General features: G+C 36.9%; 1 protein-coding gene and 1 pseudogene across 2 annotated transcripts; one reads left to right on the forward strand and one right to left on the reverse strand.

Moving 5' to 3' along the window:
- On the forward strand, positions 1-2,739 carry LOC144653780 (microfibril-associated glycoprotein 4-like; annotated as a pseudogene). The gene is made up of 5 exons (XR_013570822.1): positions 1-339; positions 551-736; positions 988-1,134; positions 1,387-1,772; positions 2,098-2,739. The product of XR_013570822.1 is annotated as a microfibril-associated glycoprotein 4-like (transcript).
- A 3,211-nt stretch (positions 2,740-5,950) lies between these two features.
- LOC144648208 (uncharacterized) lies at positions 5,951-9,799 on the reverse strand. Its single transcript, XM_078507831.1, has 3 exons — positions 9,622-9,799; positions 7,537-7,891; positions 5,951-6,215 (listed from the first exon to the last, which is right to left on the reverse strand). The coding sequence occupies exons 1-3, from the start codon at positions 9,637-9,639 to the stop codon at positions 6,058-6,060; spliced, it is 531 nt and encodes a 176-aa protein (XP_078363957.1). The 5' UTR covers positions 9,640-9,799; the 3' UTR covers positions 5,951-6,057.
- Positions 9,800-22,097: the final 12,298 nt, after the last annotated feature.

The following is a 22,097-nucleotide window of genomic DNA, read 5'->3' on the forward strand; positions in this document are numbered from 1 at the left end:
CTTGTGGAGTCATCAGATCTTTGCAGCCTTTGATAAGTAATCACAAATATTGCAACCATCGATCCACGATGAAGTATTTCTTCCACGCTATCCTGTTGGGTTATTTTGTAGCGGCACTTGCAAATTCAAATCTGACGACGAAACCCGCGAAAAATGACAACGAAACGAAGAAAGCTTCGCAGTGTAATGTCAATAATAACAATTATAACAGCTTCTTTGCCGGACCAAACTCCAAGAAAATCGAAAATATGTTTTCTGAAGTGAAGCAAGAGCTGGCCGAATTAAAACAAGAAATCAGGGAAATCAAAGAAAACCGAACTGGCGGCCCGGGTGCAAAAGGTTTGTGAGAAGACTTTTAAAAACGCAAGCAAATACAATACTTTCAATTGTCGAGAGTGATACTGTTGTTTCAGGACTGTTTCGGTGCTCGGTAGCCTCGATAATTTCCGTTAAAAATAACGTAAAAATCCATAAAGATTGAAGCAGAACAAGTGCATTTTGGTGTATAAACATACTGTAGCTTGTTAACTGAACATTTATTTCTTGATAGTTGACAACAGTACGACGAAATCTTCACAGTGTAATGCCATTGATAAACTTCAACAGCTCTTTGCAGAACCAAACCACACCAAGAAAATCGAAAAAATGATTTCTGGAGTGAAACATCAACTGGCTGAACTTAAAGAAGACATCAAATACATAAAAGAAAACCAAACTGGCGGCCTGAATGGAAAAGGTACGGTTCGTTACAGGGACTCGAGCTCGGTACTTGTTCGATAGCTCTGCTCGAATTTAGTTTATCTCGATTGTCATACCCTTGTTTTTTATTGTTTCAGTGTCCAGTTTCCTCAAAATTTAGCCTACAAAATAATGCTTAAATATGGGTCAAATAAATAAATTGATTCAGTTTCCGCTAGCAGACCAAGTGCATCTCAATTTATATGAATATACTATACCACCAAACTAACTGAAACTTTTTCTTTAAAGCTGACAACGACAACAGTACAATGAAAGTTACCAAGTGCAATGCGGCCGGAATAAACCACACCAACAAACTGATCGAAAATATGTTTTCTGAAGTGAAACAACAGCTGGCCGAACTTAAACAGCAAATCACGAATAAGTGTGGAAAAGGTTTGTTAAGAAGAAACTCGTTTTGAGCCTACAAAATCATAAGAAAAAGTGAAAATTTTGAAGCTAGTTCACTTGCAGTTTGACTTACTTGCATGCCCACCACTAAATTAACTGAACTGAAAATCTGTTTCTTGAAAGCGTTTTTTAAAGATGACTGCGCGAAGAAGGCAAAGATACGTGTTTGAAAGTTTATGTATTAAGAATTTTATGTATGAAAAGAAGGTAAAGTTGATTGTATTGTACAATTTGCAGTTTACAAGAACTGTGCCCATGCTTACCACTCAGGTGAAAAAGTTAGTGGCGTGTACGTTATTGATCCTGATGGTTTGGGTGCATTTGAAGTCTTCTGTGATCAGAATACAACCGGTGGAGGATGGACGGTGTTTCAGAAGAGATTTGACGGCTCTGTAGACTTCTACCGTGGATGGGATGACTACAAGCGAGGCTTTGGCAATCTGAATCGAACGGCGAGTTTTGGCTCGGACTGGACAAGATTCACCGCCTGACTGTAAACAGCAGTAGCAAGCTTCGCGTTGACTTGGAAGACATCCATAATAATAAAGCATTTGCAGAGTACAGCTCGTTTTCCGTGGCAAGTGAGAGGGTGAAGTACCAGCTGAATTTGGGAAGTTATTCAGGTGAGCCTATAGCTATATTTCTTGACTTAAATATAGTCTGAATCGGGTTTTATAGTCGAGTTTCCTGAAACTTTGCATTAATATAGAGCTCGTCCTCTGTGCCTACCGTGAATAAAATCGATACTAGACGGCGTTAGCGGTCATTCAAACATGTTTTGTAAAAAGAAAAAGAAAAAAGAAAACTATTAAGTGTGATTTTGATAACCGGATGCTTTAGTCCTCTCTAGTGCTTTTATAAAAAGCAATATTAACCTTGACTTTTTTCTACTCTTTGTATGTTCTTGTTGTTCTCATTGTTTACATGTTCTTTTATTTTTTTTTTCAGGTACCGCTGGCGATTCTCTCTACCGTCACCGTGGCTCACCGTTTACCACCAAAGATCGCGATAATGACAGTTATGGGAACAATTGCGCTGTGACTTGGAAGGGCGCCTGGTGGTACTACAGTTGCCATAACTCAAACCTCAATGGGTTACAGTATTTCAGTGGTAAGAACAGCCCTAAAGGAATATGGTGGTATACCTGGAAATTATATGGAGCTGTAAGGAGGTCCGAGATGAAGATTCGTCCAAATAACTTCTAAGATTCAATGTAGTTACACTTGACTAAGTATACTTTTAGATGTAAAAAAAAAAATAACAAGGGTGCTACTGCTATAGTTGGACTGTAGTAACAACTAGTAAATATTCGTATTTACACTTGTGAACTTTTAAGGGAAGATTATTTAAGAAACACAAATGCGCGATGAAGAAGAGGAAAACTGTTCGATCACAAATTTACCTTTTTCTTCTTCGCATTGCTCAGTTTAAAAGTTACTATTGTCTTGTAAGGGTCCATGACAAAAACAATGTGATTCTCATTATTTACAGACCTCTACTAATGAAGCAAATATAATGGAGAAAAATAGTTAAAAGGTTATAACTGTAGGTAAGCATGAGGTGCTATTAAAAAATTAATTGGGAAAAATGTTTTCTTTGTCTGCTGTCGTTTTTGAACAGTTTAATTCTCACAGAAACCCATAAGGGCTGAAACGTATAACTCCCTATGATTCGTATTGTACAAATCACAAGAAAGAACTTAGCCAATCAAAATTGCAATATTCTGGATTAAATTCACAGCGCGCGCCAGCTCGTGCTAAATGGCGCAATCTGTGTTTTTGAACAAGCTTGGTTGAATAAAGTTAAATTTGGTCAAATTCTTTCAATTCTATTACATCGTCATTTAGTGGGCTGGCAAAACTGAATACACGAACGAGCGTTTTTCAACCCCTTATGAGTTTCTGATTCCCATGAATAATCACCTTGTATCTTCTCTCTCCTTAGAATGTTGATTCTCTCTCAAACAATCTTTTGATGCGACTAAGAAACAAAAATTATCCACTACACTCTGCAAAGGGAAGCGTGAAACTCGAGTAAGAGATTACTAGTAAGGATAGTTGATTTGTCAAGCTAAGGAATGAAAGGATATGAGTCAAAACTAAACAGTAAAAACGAACACCAACGAGCTTCTATGTATGAACTAATCATAACTAATTAAATTCTCGATTGTGATTGGTTTTTAGCACACCATGCCAAATTGGCGTGCGCGCAGTGTCCAGTAACAACGTGTCTAATTACAAGGTGTCCAATAACAAGGTTCGCGTGCTGCACATGGGCGCGCTATTTATTGGGTTCCTTATTGTGACTGAATACTCCATGGTATTCCTGAAACCTTCAGTTTTTAAAATGGCTTTTTTTGTTATGGGAAGGATAAATCCTCAACAGGATTTGCAATTTTTCCTCGAATTTTGCTATATTTATGATTAATTGGTAACATGACTTAATGTCGTCCAATCCTTTCTGTAATCGCATTCGTGATTAAACAACGGTCGTACGATTTTGTTAATTACTCGCATGATTACAGTCCAAATTGGACTTCACTCAGTTCTTATTACCATTATTTGTACGTTTTTTTTTTCTTTTCAGCACTTGTGCCAATACTACCTACAAGGGGTCCAGAATGAAAAATGCTAGCATCACATTCACCAAACTTCTTTTACTGCTACACGTATTTGCCAAACTTAAACCAAGCTCCTACAAATGCCAAGCAACACTCTCTCGATAGTTGCAAATTTTGATTTTGTTTTACCAATCTTTCTGTCATTTTTTGCCCCTTGTGACCATCTCTCACTTTTTTCTTTTCCTTTTTTATATCTACTCTACTCCCTTTCGGCCAGGAAATGTTTTAAGCTTAAGATTCAGTCTGCATACGCAGTTCAGAGTAAGGACAATAGTCCTTACTCATTATTTACTTTAACTAATAAGTTATGTTAGCCCAAGGATGAGGGTGAATAAGCCCCTTCTCTAATACCCGCCCCCACCCCCACTCAAAGTTATTTTTATACTGAAGTCTTCCGCTCTATAGTTTTTTTTGTCGGTAAATCACTCTCCAGCCTGCACATGGTTTCTTTCGTTTTATTCCTCTTGCCTTAGGAGCCAAGTTTGAACTTTCATGTTTCATAACTTGCCTTGTCATCGGGGTAATGGAGTTAGATAGAGAAATTAAAACAATCCAGTTACGAAAAAGGATCAGTATGAAGTGGTTTGTCAGTGACAGTAAACTGAATAAACTTAAACTTTCTTTCTAACAGGCTTAGTAATCTTGTTTTAAGAAATTTAACGTCGAGGCCAAGCATGAACATTTAGCACCAGATAAGAGCTTTAAAAATAGTCGAACGTCTCCTCAAAGTTGCAGTAACAGATCGTATATTTACTCCTCCTCCTCCCCCCCCCCCACCCCTCCCACCCTAGTCCAGCATCAACTCCTTCCCAGGGTTTTTCAGGCGTATCAGAAATGCCCTAACTGTCTGTTGAGTACTGTTTTATGGTTATCTTGCGAGCATTTGGCAGTTTGGCGAGAATTTTACCTGAGTTCACAAGTCGACTCAGCGTCCAACGCAGACGATTTTTGGGCTCGCCAAACACTTTTTCCCCCAGTTAATAGGAAGTTTAAGCAACCACTACCGCGACGCCGAGGATCGCCGAGCACAACGTCGATTTAAAAGTGAATTAATATTTTACTGAAAATTTTCGCGATTATCGAAGTCAAATAAGTCTTTCTTTCGGTGTCAGTTGTAACCTCAGCTCATCATGTTGAGACAATTTTCGAGTACAAACTTAAAAAAAAAAATCCGAAATCGTTTTGCAGAGTTGTAGAATTTGTACTTTTGGTCTCATCTACATGGGATCGTCTGGAATTTAGGTCTTAAATTGCTGCTATGACGCCGCGCCTCGGAAACAACAGAGGCAACCAGACACAAGGACGCATGGAAAGACAGACAGACAGACAGACACTGAAAGCAAGCGGGCAGACTCGAAACCCACCTACTGACCGAACAAAATACGCATACGTAAGCCCATGTAATATTTTTAATGGTGTTTATTGTGAAAACTACTTTATAGTGCAATGCAAAATACAACCAAAAGAAAGAAGAAATAGATCTGTCCATGGTTTTTGGGAGCCGCCATCTTGCTTCGCTTCGCCTCTACAGTTTATAAACGTAAAGAAAACTTGGAAAGGAAAAACCCTCTGGGACCAGGGTATGTAAGGCTGGATCAATCCTTTGTACTTGTTGCGTTGGCCTGTCTGACCTGTTTGAGTTCAACGAACTTGAGCGGTGTCAAAATTTGTAAAATCTCCCATCAATTTTAGGAATCAGCCTGGCCAGTTGGTATCAAAAATAAAGACCTCTGGGAGTTGACGAGTCAAGAAATGATGGAAACGCAATTCAAAGGAAAATGCGGAAGTAGATAGAACATACATCACAAAAACCTCAAGAGAATTTGCTTAAGCAACGCCTCTTCAGAAATCCGTTTTAAAGTCGGCCAAAATTAGATTTTGTCGAGATAACCTCCCTATCAAGATGGCGCCCAAAATACGTGGAAAGATCTTTTTCAACGCTCTCAAGAAAAGAAGAAAAACACGAAACATTTCGTGATAAGATGTGCAGAGTACAAAATACTCTTTCATGAACACCACTTAAAATCGTCAGTCCGGTTTGAAACTTGTTTTCGTCAAATCCATGTTTTGTCGTCACTGCTCCTCCTGGCAACCTCACTTGGGAACAATTGGCTTTCCCTTAGCATCATGGCTAAATGGGCAGACATGCGCGTTAAAAGGGCATTTTCCCTTTTCCTCCTGCTCTCTCTCGTTGACTTTGAGAAGCTTTTCGAAGAACTGCCCGTAAGCTTTTTTTCCCTTGCAGTTATCTCGCATCTGAGTCATCTTCTCCACGAAATCGCCAACGCTCAAGATTGCAGTTTTTGAATGGGCAGCCTCCCCTGAAAGCAGGGCACTTGGCAGCCAGACCTTTGCACTCGGTAACAAGGCCAGCGTATGGACAGACGCCTTTGCCAAAAGCTGGACACTTCATCATCACGTCGTCTAAGGTGACGCCCATGGGGGTCTTGGGAAAAAATGAAATAAATTCTTTAAATCAAAGAAAGTTAGAAATAGACCACCAATTTACAGTTTGTACCGAACATAAATCAAACTCAAGCCTTGTAAATTGTTTCTAGTAGGTTGAATTCTTCCGAGAAAATTACCTACAGTTGCCTTTAACCTTCGCTATTTCTTTTTTGTAATATAAAGATTGAAGCACATATTCTAGCCCACTCTCGCTGTCAAATTTTACGCATAATCATATATATAAATATAATTATCCCATTTTCAAAACGCTTCCACATTCTTTATACACTTCACATTGATGCATTAATTTTGATCTGCTCTTCATACTTCTAAAAAACAAGAAATCGGTAATGCAAATCATTTTAGGTCATTCCTGCAATGAGCCTGCACTGAAAATGTTTGTTATACTGTCATTGATTATCTTATAGGAATTTCAATTTTAAAATAAAAATTGGGGTCCTCGTCCTAACTGGTTTTAATTAGAAGCAATAGCACCTTGTATAGAACAGTCTTCCCTTGGGTGCCAAAAGTGATTCGCGTTCGCTTTGGTTTTGCATTACTATGCTTACTGATTGGTCAAAAAACACCGCGCCACTTTCTCAACCAATCAGAAGTAAAACTAAAACTTAATGTGACTCGCTCACACACGTTTCCCACGCTTCGTGCCAGCTACATGTATTTACTTTGAGTTTTGATTGGTTCTTTGAATTGTCTGTGTCCTTTGTGATTGGCCAAAGTGATTACTTTGGTTTTGGTTTTACGAGAGTCAATCAAAACTGCTCTATACCCAAAAATTTCTTATTATAATGTCATCAAACCATCTACACGATTACTCGCAAAATTCACGTTTCTGGCGATTGTTTCTTATTCTACATATTTTACAGAAATACATATTTTACAGTTAAATATTCTACATATTTTACAGAAAGAAATTTAAACGAAGAGAAAAAAAGATGGGTCATTATTAATATCATTTACGAGAAAATGACGATTTTCCTCTCTGGTGCATAAAGAAAAAGCCACCATTCTTTAATGTGCGCGCGCTAAACACGCGTGATCGAAATTTTGCACAGTGCGGATGCGCAATGCAATACTAAGGAGTGACCTAAACCGTTTGTCACGCGCAACTGACCAACCTCTTACTTCCTTATACTTCATCAAAATCAAAACAGTTACAAAAGTCATGAGAACTATGCAAATGATCACCATTGGGAAATTGGTATGATAGTTTATGATATTTCCAACTGATACAGCGAGAAATATATGGAAACCGTGGGGCTTACATGTACAAGGTTAAAGAAGTAATAAATAAAGCATACCAAGTATGGGCTTTCCACTGGTATCTTTGGCAAACGGGCAGCCACCCTTAGTTTGAAAGAATGGACAAGCCGATCCAACGTCAACCTCCTTCTCTTTGGCAGTGTGGTGGATATCTCGGAGAAACTGCACGTAAGCAGCGTCACCCTTGCACTGGTCGCGCATCTGACCCAGCTTGTCTTCAAACTCTCCAACAGTTTGGCACCCTTTAAACGGACAACCATTCTTGAATTCAGGACACTTGGCAGCCACGCCTTTCTTTTCATCCGGCAGATTGGAAAATGGGCAAACTTTCACGTTGTCTGCGAAGACGGGACATTGTCGCTTGATGTCATCACGGGTCACAGAGCCTGGGTACTAAGGGAGAACAATATAGTTTAGTACTTAGTTCCACAGCGAAAACGGGATTGGGGCAACCTTATAAAGGGTCGAATTCATTGAAAGTTGTTAAGAGATTGATTGGTAACCAGTAAATGAATTGAATGAACAGTTTGTGGAGAAGAAAAGAAAGTAAACGCTAAATTAGTATTTTATTGCCATGTTATTTGGAATTTATTGTATTATTATTAAATCAAGCTTTTGTATATATATTTTGGATCGTTTAATTCCGAGATATGTATCAATCAATCAATCAATATTAATGTCGTGTCTCTTGAGGCAGTCTTAATTGTTCGCTTCCATTGCCCCGTAGCAATCTCAGCTGCATGCTGGTTTGAAATATTGTGGGGGGCCTTCTGTCTTAAACAATGGACTCACAGAAGGCCAGTCTTTAACAAAAAGATGTTTTGTGTGTGAATAGAGTTTGGTTTCGTGTTGAAGCTATTTATGATTTCATTGTTTTTTTAGATATCTGAATCAATCTACGCCATTCCAGAAATCAGTCTTTCAACCTTGGTGCATATTTCAACAACTTTTTTTTTCTGACGCGTGATATTAACGTAGCTTCCGACCAGCGTTAAGTCCGACTTTGACGAATCTCATTATAAAACGTGAATCAAAGTTACTTAACAACTATTATTTTAACCGGAACATGAGAAACAGCTTTATCGACAACTTGTTTTAATTTTTAATAACTGGTACCTGCGTTATTTTACAAACAGTGTACAAATGGCGAATCGAAGCTTGCTTAACACTGCAAATTTCTCTCCTCTGAGTACACTCTTTTTTTTTATAAGAATACAGTTTTTCCGACCCAGGCTGAATATTCTTATTTTTCTGCCGATTTTAGGCTGAAAATATTCTTATGAACATTCTTAAAAAATACCGTTTGACATTATCCTTTTAGCAAGTATTGGGTAATCAATTACAAGTGTTTGGTGTCCAGATCTGTATCGTGTTACATTGTGCACATGTACCATTGCTTTTCGTTGCAGCCTCAGTGGCCGTTTTGGGTTTAAACAAAGCATTCCTCACAGAGATAACGTGACGGAAATGAAAATACCTGATTTTCTTTTAGCTAATAACTGTCTTTTTTTCAAAATCTCAGCCTCGGGTTTATTCTTAAAATATTCTTAAAAATTCGCAAATTTCATCCTCGATATTCTTATAAACTAGATTCTTATAAAATAAAAAGAGTGTAAGTTAGAAGGCAGGATTTCGAAGAGTGAGACAAATATAGAATATCGAAAATATGTGCTGTCCTCACAGCTGAAAGTTTAAGTAATAGTCCGTATTAAACCAGAATAACAAAACAACAAAATAAAAGAAATTAAAAGTATTATTAATTACGAAGTTCAATTCCGCCCACCGTGCAAGTGGCGGCATTAACTTCGACAAGCCTTTGACAATTTCATATCGGTGTGCCTTTCGAAACTCAATACTTCATTTGCAGAGAAAAGAAGGCGGTACACTTTTACGCGACAGTGTAATAAAACTAGAAAAGGGCTAATGCCTCAAACTGACCATTGAGAAAAAAGCTGTTAAATTGCGCGGCAAAGTACCGCGAAAGCGTTTATTTTTGTTTGGCGTTAAAAAGGCGTTTCAAGATATTTATAAAGTATGCCAAAGTATTGTTACTGTCGCATTGAGTGCGCCCTTTCTTATTCCGGTTTTGCGCCTTATAAATGTGCCGGATGAAATTCACTTACTTGCTTTGAACAAGACATGTCGAGTATTAAAACCTCTTCAAAATGTTACCGGGAAGTGGAACTCTCTCGTTGAGCAGTTGTAGTTCACTCTGTCACTGATCAACTAACACTGATGCTTCAATGCAACGGGACAACTAAAATGTCAAGAAAATGACAGATCGTGATTGATAGATTTTTATCCTCGCAAATTAGGTAAGTGATACCAAGCCGTGAATAGAATATATGAAAACAAGATTTAATGGGGGGTCTGGATAGTCCTAGTCAAAACACAGCTTAATAATTAAAGCTTAATATACTGCAAAAAAAAAAAGGGAGTCACAATTTACAAACACTTTCGCAGAAAAATGTGTTTAAATGTATCGTTATGTACGTATAAATTACACCACAAATTCTTGAAGTCTTTCTGTGACTGCAATTTTGGTATTTTTCGTATAAGAACACTTCAGATATACATTAAAAATCGTCGTTAAAGTATAAAAACAATAAAATTGTTCCGTTGGGATGGAATGAAGGGTCCGTAAATCCACCATAGCGAGAGTCCATAAGTAGAGGAATTTGTTTCTGTAATCACCTTTGAAAGGACTAAGCTTCTTCCTGCTGTAACTGAGTGGGGTGTAAGTAAGGCGAAGGTGACTGTAATTTTACTTTGGAATCTATCTCTGACGGAACTAAGTTTATGGTCATTTGAGATGTAAAAAGAGATTCATACATTGAACATGTCTTCCCCAGATTGACGTGTCGCCTCCAGTTTTCAAAAATAACGCCAAATAACGCCTTTGCAATGACATCTGCAAATGGTTAGTTATTCTCGACTTCTCTGATAAGGACGATAAGCCGTAGGCCCCGTCTCCTGCATCTTCAGTCAGTGTTATGGTTAGCAGGGGACGTAATAGAACCCATGCACACACTTATCGTAAAGAGTAAGGCATGGAGTTCCCGGTGCTGTGGTCTGGTCTTTGCCGATCGTGCTGTGTACTGATACTATATTAGCTGTACAAGCTACTCTGAAATCCGAGGGTAAAAAACATGAAGAAGAAGATGATGATGATGATGATGATGATGATGATGATGATGATGATGATTATGATGAACGGTAATAATCCGAAACCTATATAGAGTTTTCTCTATGTTATTTCGCCAGTAATTTCTCAACTAGACAAAAACCGTCTACCACCAGTTGCAAGAAACTATTTTTAAAGTGTCGGCATAACAAAACTATGCATACACAGCCGCAACACAGCAGGCACATTTTTTTGGACAGAACACTCAGTCAGTGACTACAATAAAAGTGTCGAACTGTTTTCATTGATCAATTAAAAATCTCGGATAGGGGAGATATTTTAGTGCATTCATTCAAGGTTGTTTTCGTTTCTAAATACTGTGATATGTCATGTGAAATCCACATCTGAACAATCGCACAAAACCACTGAGTACAAGGTTCAAAGTTAAAAATATCGTTATATGATTAAGCATGTGCTTATTAGATTTTTGAGTCGCCTCCAATTTTGGGAAATCACTATTAAAAAATTCTTAATCCAGAACTGATGTAGAGTTTTCATAATCATATTTATCGTAAAGAGTAAGGCATGGAGTTCCCGGTGCTGTGGTCTGGTCTTTGCCGATCGTGCTGTGTACTGATACTATATTATACTGATACTATACTGATATCATGGTATATTTAGCACTATTTAGCTCAAAATAACTATTTTTAAAATGCTGGCAAAACAACACAAATATTGTATTAGGTTATTATCATTATTTTTTATTATTATTATTATTATTTTTTTTTAACTAATTTAGGTGGAATACCTGTAAACTAGCTGGTGTGACATTTCTGCAATGTCACACCTTATTGCTAAGCGTATGACACATTAAACGACTATTGTATTGTATTGTATTGTGATGAAAGCAAATAATAGTTAAAAGTTGAAGTTGAAAGTTATCACAAATAAAACAGAAGAAACAATAGGCCATTTTATTTTTTGAGAGGACACCCAGTCAATAAGTACAATAAATGTGTTACACTGTTTCATGAACAATTACAAATATCGAAAAGGGGGCATATTTGAATGCATTTATTGAATATTGTTTTTGTTACCAAATACTGTGAAAAGAAGTTTTGTTACGATATTAAAAACTGTCTTTAAACCGAAGAAAATCGCCGAAAGATATATAACTTACTGTACAACGATATTTAAATATCAAAGCTAATAAAGAAGGGAACAATAATCCGAAATGTTTAATAATAATAATAATAATAATAATAATAATAATCATAATAATAATAATAATAATAATAATAATAATAATAATAATAATAATAATAATAATAATAATAATAATAATAATCATAATAATAATAATAATAATAATAATAATAATAATAATAATAATAATAATAATAATAATAATAATAATAATAAACCTTTATTTAACCACGATCTGTTTTAAAGCAAATACATGCTTGAGGGCAGAGAGAAGACAAATTTTACCGCACAGGTTGTAGCTTAAAATATTAACCCCGTCGGCATTAACCCTTCCTGCTCTTGTGAATTCATGGGTTGGTTTCATCTTAATCAAACTGAATGGTGCATCAAATGTCATTCTCTCCACTGAAATTCTTTATATAAAGCTTGCAAAGATCGTCCTGATAATAGAATAATATCAGGCTGGCTCCATTAATTCCCTTCAATTTTTGTGCTTATCAGAACTAATTAATTCTATAACGTGTGGCTCATGCTGTATTTCAAGTGTACTTATCGTAGGTGAATCTGGTTACAAAATTTGAATCAGGATTAGATGATATGATAAGGGAAAAAAGAAACCTCACTGCATGTTCGCCTATATTGTACCGGCATTAGACAGTTGGGTGTTCTGCCACTAGTAAAATTCTGAAGGGGTTTTGGGCTTAAATTATACATCGTAGTTCCGCAAAGATCACTTTCCGAATCCCTTAAAATTTCGTGTTCGTTTTTCAAATGCCAGGCACTGAAAAAAGTGACAAAGCTATTGAACTCAAATAGCTCTTTATGAGTCTTTTAATGTGAGCATGCCGTACGGCACAAACACTGAAAGTTTAAACAACGTGCATGCAGACATAGCTGTATATGCTTACCGTTAAATTGAATGTAAAACCTGTCACAACTTTGCGGCCTTCAGTATTTAGGCTTCAATACAACTGATTTTTCTGATTTCCTACTGAACAACTTAAGCTGCTCTCAGTAACTCCAAGTGGGCTTTTGTCGTGTCCTTCCAACTTACCCGCTAGGCGGACGTGCATTCGCATTTCGACGCACTCTAAGCACGGGCAAATTACTATTTAGTAATAGAAACGATTGAAAAGGTGTATAGGTTTTTACACCTAAAAAGTAAATTTTAATAACCAGAATTGGGACAAAATAAAATAACTCAAAATTCAATTCATAAGAAGAAGCTATATCAAGAACCATTCTTTTCACCAAACGGCGTCCACGATTTAAAGGAGTGTAAATTTTTCAGTCTCCCTAGAGTAAGCTAAAAAAGAGGATTTCGCGAAGTGTATATAACGAACAATAAAACTTAAATATCGAAAATATCTACAGTGAACAGACCTCACAGCTTAAAGCTTAGATCATTGTCCTTATAACTTACTGACCAGAATAAATTTGAAACAAATTGCAGTAAAAAAAGTAATATTAATTATAAAGATCGATTCTACCTACCGTGAAAGTGGCGTGGTTAACTTCGACAAGCCGTTGACGATTTCATATGAGTGTGGTTCATTGCCTTTCGAACTCGATACTTCGTTTATAGAGAAAAGCAGACAATGCAATAAAGATAAATTCTGCCAGCCGTGAAAATGGCGTCGTTAACTTCGACAAGCCGTTGACGATTTCATATGAGAGTCGTTTATTGCCTTTCGAACTCAATACTCCGTTTATAGAGAAAAGCAGACAATGCAATAAAGATACATTCTACCTACCGTGAAAGTGGTGCCGTTTACTCCGACAACTTCGACAAGCCGTTGACGATTTCAGATGAGAGTCGTTCATTGCCTTTCGCACCCAATACCTCGTTTATAGAGAAAAGCAAACAATGCAATAAAGATAAATTCTGCCTACCGTGAAAGTGGCGTGGTTAACTTCGACAAGCCGTTGACGATTTCATAATTATGAGAGTCGTTCATTGCCTTTCGAACTCAATACTTCGTTTATAGAGAAAAGCAGACAATGCAATAAAGATACATTCTACCTACCGTGAAAGTGGCGTCGTTAACTTCGTCGACAAGCCGTTGACGATTTCATATGAGTGTGGTTCATTGCTTTCGAACTCAATACTTCGTTTATCAAGAAAAGCAAACAGTGCATTTTTACGGGAGTTTCGGCGTTTCGTTTAACGTTGAAAAGGCATTTCAAGATAAAGTATGGCCAACTATTGCTATTGTCTTATCAAATGTGCCCTTTTATACACATGCCTTTAATTCCGAGTTTTGCGCCTTCTAAGTGTGCCAGATGAAATTCGCTTACTTGCTTTGAACAAGACATGTCGAGTGTAAAAACCTCTTCAAAATGTTACTGGAAATTGAAACACTCTCGTTGTGCAGTTGTAGTTCACTCTGTCACTGATCAACTAACACTGATTCTTCAGTGTCACGTGACAACTTAATATGACAAGCTAATGAAATAATGATTGATAGGTTTTTATCCTCGCCAATGAGATCAGTGATACCAAGCCGTGAGTAGAATGTGAAAACAAGATTGAATGGCGAGTCTGGATAGTCCCAGTCAAAACACATTTGAATAAAGCTTAATATATTGCAAAAAAGGGGGTCACAATTTACAAATTAAACACTTTTGCAGAAAAATGTGTTCAAATATTTCGTTATGTACGTATAAAACACATAAACAATTCTTGAAATCTTTCTGTGACTGCAATTGTGGTATTTTTAGTATAAAAACACTTTTAGATATGCATTAAAAAATAGTCGTTTAAGTGTAAAAACAATATAATTGTCCAGTTGGGACGGAATGAAGGGTCCGTAAATCCGCCAAAGCGAGAATCGGTACGTGTGTAGAGGAGTTTGTTTCGGTACTGAAAAATATGACTTTAACCAAATAGCGGGGTGTAAGTTAGGTGACAGTTGACCGTAATTTTATTTTGGAATCCTCCCGGCTCTAACGGAACACAAACGTTAAATTCAAGGTTACTTGAGATTTGAAATAAGGTTCGTCAAACATTTTACATGTACGTGTTTCTCAGATTGTCGAGTCCCGTCCAATTTTCGAAAATCACTTTTCGACGCAACAAAGTCAATTGGAACTGAAATAGAGTTTTCTTAATAATTATTTCGCCAGCAATTCATCAATTAAACAAAAACCGTCTAGAACCAGTAACAGGAATTTATTTCAGTTCAAAAATGTTGGCAAAACAAAACAGCAGGTCTATTTTTTTGCGAGAGGACACCCATTCAATAAGTACAATAAAAGTGCCGTACCTAACAATTCATAATATCGGAAACGGGGCATATTTAAGCGCATTCATTAAATATTGTTTTCATTACCAAATACTGTGAAATGTCTCCTGAAATCCATATCTTAACAATCGCCAATAACCACTCTTAACAATCGCCAATAACCACTGAGTTCAAGGTCGTTTCCCATCTTAAAAATATCGTTATGTGATTAAACATGTGTTCCTTAAGTTGACGAGTCGCCTCTAATTTCGGAAATCACTGTTTAACTGTTTTTTTTTTTTTTTTTTTTTTTTTTTTTTTTTAATTTTATTCAGCATATGACACAACAATTACAAAACATACTAAAATAACTAACAGTATCGACAATTCACATGAAGTGCGTCAACATAGTCCATTATAACCGTTAACGTACTGACAATACTACAAGACTACACTGACTACACAAGACTACACTGTTTAACTGTCACTAATCCGGAACTAATAAATGGTTTTCTTAATCATATTTAGCACTTTTTTTAAAATATTGGCAAAACAAAACTATGCAAACACAGCAGTAATATAAAATGATTTATTTTATCGAGAGGACACCCAGTCAGTGACAACAATAAATGTATTGTTTCATTGAAGAATTCAAAATTTCGAAAAGGTGACATATTTATGTGCATTCGTTACTAAATACTGTGAAAGGAAGCCTCGTTACGTAATACAGAAAACGTTTATTAAACCGTAGAAAATCTCAGAATGATAGCTTGTACTACAGTAAAAAAACAAATTACAGCTAATAAAGAAAAGACCAATAATCTGAAATGGTTAATATGGCAGAGAGGAGACAAATTTAACCGCACATACCATTGTTAAAAATAGTAACCCTAGGCATATTGTCGAGTGTTTCGTCAACATTTTTCCTCCCTGCTGTTGCGAATTCATGGGTTGGCTTTGAGTGTTTCAATCTAAACTGAGGAGAATGCGCTGCCTTTGTAATTACATCTGCAAATGGTTAGACATTTTAGTCTTCTCGGAAAAGGACGATAAACCGTAGGTCCCGTCTCTTGTATCTACAGTCTTTAAACATGGGACGTTAAAAAACCCACACACTATTAACAAAAAGTAGGGCAAGAAGCTCCCGGTTTTGTGGTCTTGGCCTTTGCAATTGTGTAGTAAAATTACAGTATGTGTGCAGCGCGTTTGAACATATACATATGAAAAATGCGCTATATAAATGCATTATCATTATCATTATCATTATCATTATTATCATTAAATTAAACTGAATGATTTATCAAATGTCATTCTCTCAGCTTAGGGCCTGTTGTCAAAACTTGCCAAGACTGCCCTTATAATACAATATGTCAGTTTCATTTTATTAATTTCTCATGTCAGGCTCAATGAATTCTTTTTATTTAGCCCCTGTGTGCATTTAGAACTCATTTTCTGACGTGTGACTTATGCTGTATTTCTTGTGTATAGTTGTCGATCGTGGTTGAATTTGGTTACAAAAATTAATATGAATCAAATAAAGTTAGATGATATGGGAATAAAAGAACTTCGCTGCATGTTCGCCTGCATTGTGCCGTCGTCCGGTATCAGTGGTTTTTCTGTCCGATTGCAAACGTCAGTGAAGGGGGCTTCGTCTTATGCATCGTTGTGCCACAAAGATAAGTCTTTTAATCCCTTAAAACCTTAGTGTAGGTTTAAACATGACTTTGAAGTGACAAAGACATTAGACTAGAAGAGCTCTTTATGAGGCTCGCAATGTAAGCATGTCGTAAAGCACATGACTTCAATACGAGTGTTTTCATCAAGGAATAAATTTTGTTTCTCGCCATGTCTACTGAACAGTTTTAGTTGTTTTCAGTATAGTATAAACTCCTGGGCTTTTGTCGTGTCCATCAACGTACCGCGTGCATCCGAATTTCGGCGCACTTTCTATAAGCTGAGCATGGGCAAAATTACTAAGTGATAAACACTGTTCAAATTAATGTACAGTTTTCACACCTAATAACTTACTTTAATAACCAGACTTGGAACAAAGTAAAAGAAATCAGAAGCCATTGTTCTTTCAAGAACAAATCATCTCACTAAGCGGCGTCGACGATTTATTGGCGTGGAAGTCATTTGCTTCGATTTACTATTGTACCTTTTACTGAAAGAATTTCCAGCCTGTCATTTACTGCTTTCATCTGCTCTGCCATCATGACTGATATAAACTGATGTTAACTTAATGGTAGTTAATTGAGAGTGAGTAACACGTTTCATAAAACGTGTAAAATATGAACTAAACTTCTTAGAATGTTAAAACATGCAGCATTTCAGGGAGTGGTTAACAAATGTTACTTTTGTATTAGATAAAGCTAGATAAGGAACTACGCCTTGCTTAAATTTGCCTGGCCGGCCTCCTCAAAATGTGTCGGTAGCTTAAATCACTTACTTGCTTTGAACAAGACATGTCGAGTATATAAACCTCTTCAAAATGTTACTGGAAATTGGAACACTCTCGCTGAGTAGTTGTAGTTAACTCTGTCACTGATCAACTAACACTGATGCTTCAGTGTCACGTGACAACTTATAAAATCAAAAATGTCTAGAAAATGACAGACCGTGATTGATATATTTTATCCTTGCCAATGAATTAAGTGATACCAAGCCGTAAGTCGAATTAAAAAAACAAACAAGAATGAATGGCGAGTCTAGATAGTTTCAGTCAAAACACAATCAATATATAAGGCCAGAAATACAGTGGAATGCTAAATTCTCGAACCTTCGATTTCTCCAACCTCCCGGTAACTCGCATCGAAAGTCGTTTCCCTTTGCCAGATATGTCTTACTCAGTCGAACACTGTATATCAAAAAAGGGTCATTTTGCGAAACACTTCTCGTCGAAAAATTTCGGTTCGAATACTTCATCGCGTGTGTATAAGAATAATACACTTCAAACTACGATGGAATCCTTTTTTCTCGAACTGAAGAAGAAAACAATATTGAACTGGGAGAAATTAACGTTGCAGCGTTCAAATTCTGACACTTTTTGCTTGCATCTTTTTTTGCTCCCATTCTGGCTCTTCCAACTCACAAACGACGACGATTAAAGCTATATTGACGAACGAAATCTCTGCCTTTTTAAGATTGATATGTGCGGCCGATTCTCGTTAAAACGGACGCTACGAGGAAAACGATTTGGTGTCCGTAAGAGCAGAAATCCGAAATATACAGTATAATCAGATGGAGTACGACATAAAATCGTTCTTAAACATAATTTGAGTAAGGCCACGCATTATATGTATTTCTGATCAAAGATTTCAGCACCACTGCTAAAGCTTTTCCACGTGTAAAAAAAACATTACATTGGAGCAAGAGTAAGCGCTCATATCACTTTCATGCGCATGTTCCAGAAAGAATCAGAAATACAAAGAACCAACGTGATTGCGGGTCATAATCTATTGGACCCTATTGACTTTGTCAGCCGTGAGTAAGTGTTTCCCGTTTCATAAAATAGCTTGCCACACGGCTACAGAGAAACTATGTGGAAAAATTATCAATCAAGGAGCCATGTAACAGGGCTCGACATTCCGATCAGATCTTTACAAGACGGTGAAAAAGAAAATAATATTGGTCAAACTTGCTCATTTATGGCAACGGAGTTGGGTTAATGAAAGGGGAAGGAATTAAAATTAATAGCTTATAGAAGAACAAGCAAAAGTCTTAACCCTATTCAGACCGGGCTTTTTTGGACCTTCTCAGACCGGGGGGGGGGCTTCGGAAGCCCCCCCCTATGTAACTTCCAGAATATTTAACCAATCACCATGAAACTTATAAGATGTATTGTACGTCCGAAACTCTTTTTTTTAGTATACGTCACGTGGGATGGTGACGTCACATCACGTGACAATTACATCATGATGTTAAAACAGCCGCCATCTTGGATCCGCCATCTTGGATTTCAAAATTTTTCCAAAATGCCAGAAACCCACCCAAAATCATTGCAAAGTACTCAAAATGAATAAATATATGCTTTAAACCAGTAAAAATGTAAAAATAATTCCATTTAAGTTGATTTTTATTAACAGAACACGCAAAATTACAAATTTGGGAAAACATGCCTGTCAAAATGCCGTTGCCATAGTGATGTCAAGTTCCTAACACATCATCCAACTCTACCAAATTGTTGCCAGATAAATTTTAGGAAAACTCAGAAAGTTTGGCAGCGTTTGGTTAAATCTTAAAAAAGTTATAAAAGCTCAAAGTCAGCGCGGGCCTCAAAAGCCCCCCCCCCCCCCCCCCCCCAGGTCTGAATAGGGTTAACAGAAAGACTTGGTCATTGGCAAAAAGCAGGAAAAATTGATTAATAAGACGTAAAATTTCCTAAGTGGCCATACGGAGTCCATTATAACGAAAGTAAAAACAATAAAATTGTCCTTCAGATCGACTGAACGGACCGCTTCCGACGGACTCTCGCTCTAACGGATTTAGAGGGAGTTTGTTTCGATGAAAGATATATATATCACTTTCGCAAAGTCAAGACTAAAGCTTTTGTCTGCAATAGCGGGATATCCGTAATTTATCTTTGGAATTCGTATCTGTACAATTGCACAAAATCACTGAGTTCAGGGTCGTTTCAGACGTTAAAAAAGGTTCATTAACTGTTAACATGCGTTCCTCAGCTTGTCGACGGAATCGCTTCCAATTTTCGGAAATCACTGTTTTACTGTTTAAATTCATCCGGAACTGATGTATAGTTTTCTAAATCACGTTGCGCCATTAATTAATTAACTAAGCAAAAACCGCTAGCAGCAGGTGAAGGAATCTATTGACAAATTAACAAAGTATGTAAACACAGCAGTAAAAACAGTAGGTCCTTTTTTTTCGAAAGGACACCCAGTCACTGGCAACAATAAATGTGTTGTACTATTTTATTGGAGACCCATTGAATAATTTAATGAGGGGGGCTTTTTAAGTACATTCATTAAATATTGTTTTCGTTATCACATACTGTGAAAAGAAGCCTTGTTATGTAATATAGAATACTTTTGTTACCGTATGAGAAATTTCAAAATGATAGCTCACTTACAATTACTTACAATAAATGTGTTGCACTCTTTTATTGAACAATACAAATTAATATATGAAGATGCAAGTGCGGCCGTACTACTGAAACCCTGAAAAAAAAATTTCAGGCTCTGAGCGGGAGTCGAACCCACGACCTTTGCGTTGCCAGTGCAATGCTCTAGATAGTAAACTATCTAAAATAAAAGCTGGTAGTCACAACACATTTATTTTATTACACAATATTTGTTCCACTCTCAAAAACTCAAAAAGGAAGCAGGATAAAAACTTACCAGTTTCGAGGTATTACAATAACGAAAATGCGATCGATATCTCTAAGGTTGAGTGTACGAGAACTCGGGCATAATACACGAGTTCCTAAGCGTGAAAACGTAAAATAAAGCAAGATTAATACTTAGAATTAAGCTTCACTTATTTCCAAATGAAAAAAACATCCGGAGCAAACAAAGAACGGCGAAAATATACGAAAAGCCTCCCCGCACGATCGTCCTCGCGTGTCCGCCATTTTGAAAAATATCGTGTTTTGAAAATGTCCATCGCTATGGCGACCATGTTATGGTCGGTGACGTAGGGTGACGTAGACCATTGTTTCTCGTTCCTCCAAAACTGGCGTTCAACTGAACTGCTGAGCTATCAAAGCCACACGAGAGCGATCTATATGGGTTAGCCCTTTATGGTGGACATGATACTCGGCCCAAGTATATGTGAAATAAGTGATTCACTTAATTCAAATTAAATATCAGAAAGAGGGCATCTTAAAGCGCATTCATCAAATATTGTTTTCGTTACCAGATACTGTGAAAAGTAGTTTTGTTACGATACAGAAAGCTTTCTTTGAACCATAGAAAATCTCAAAATGATGGCTTGTTATAATCTGAAAAGGTTAATATGGCAGAAAGCAGACAAATTTTACCGCACATGTTATAGCTAAAAAAAAAACCAAATGGCATAAATTTGTAATGAATCGTCGGCATTAACCCTCCCTGCTGATGTGAATAGATGCCGTTGGTTTCCATCTCAATCAAACTAAATGGTGCATCAAATGTTTTTTTCTCGGCTCAGATCCTGTAGACAAAACCTGCAAAGATTGACCTGATAATATAATACGTTTCTTATTTATTAATTTTTCACGTCTGGCTCCATCAATGGGTTTAAAAAACTCATTCTTTGACGTGTGTAATATACTGTATTTCTAGTGTAGTTATCGATCGTGGTTGAGTCTGGTTACAAAATATGAATCAAAGTTAGATGATATGGAAATAAAAGAACTTCACTGCATGTTCGCCTATAATTTACCGTCGACCGGCATCAGTAGGTAGCTAGGTCCTGTCATTGGAAACTTTAATGAAGGGGTCTTCGTCAAGCTTATGCACCGCAATGCCACAAAGATCAGACTCTAATCTTTGTGGCATTGCGGTGCAATGCCAAAAAAAACTTAGCGTATGTTCATTTTTTTTTAAAACAAAATGACATTCATGATCATCATGACTCATCTCGCCAGTAGGCGCATGAGGCCGTATAAAAATGACATTAATTAAAAAGTGACAACGATGTCACTTGAAGAGCTTTTCTATGAGGTTTGTAATGAAAGCATGCAGAACGGTAGTTAACTCTGCAAGATTTAAACAACATGCAAACATATCTTCGGCTTACCAGTAAATGAACAGAACTACAAATAGAATCTAAAACCCGTCAAAACTTTGCGGCCTTGAGTATAAGGCTTCAATACACAACTGTTTCCAGCCAGGGAATAAAGTTTGTTTCTCGCCATTTCTACTGAACAGCTTTAGTTGCTCTCAGTACTAGTAACTCCTGGACTTTTGTCGTATCCCTCCAATTAACCGCCTGCATCCGTATTTCGACGCACTCTAAGCATAGGCAAATTACTAAATAATAAAAAGTATTGAAAAGATGTGCCGACCTCACGCCTTAACTTATTTTAATGACCAGACTTCGGAGAAAA

This window comes from Oculina patagonica, chromosome 1 (genome assembly GCF_052425735.1).
Source record: "Oculina patagonica isolate OP01 chromosome 1, crgOcupat, whole genome shotgun sequence".
In the NCBI taxonomy this organism is placed as follows: domain Eukaryota; kingdom Metazoa; phylum Cnidaria; class Anthozoa; order Scleractinia; family Oculinidae; genus Oculina; species Oculina patagonica.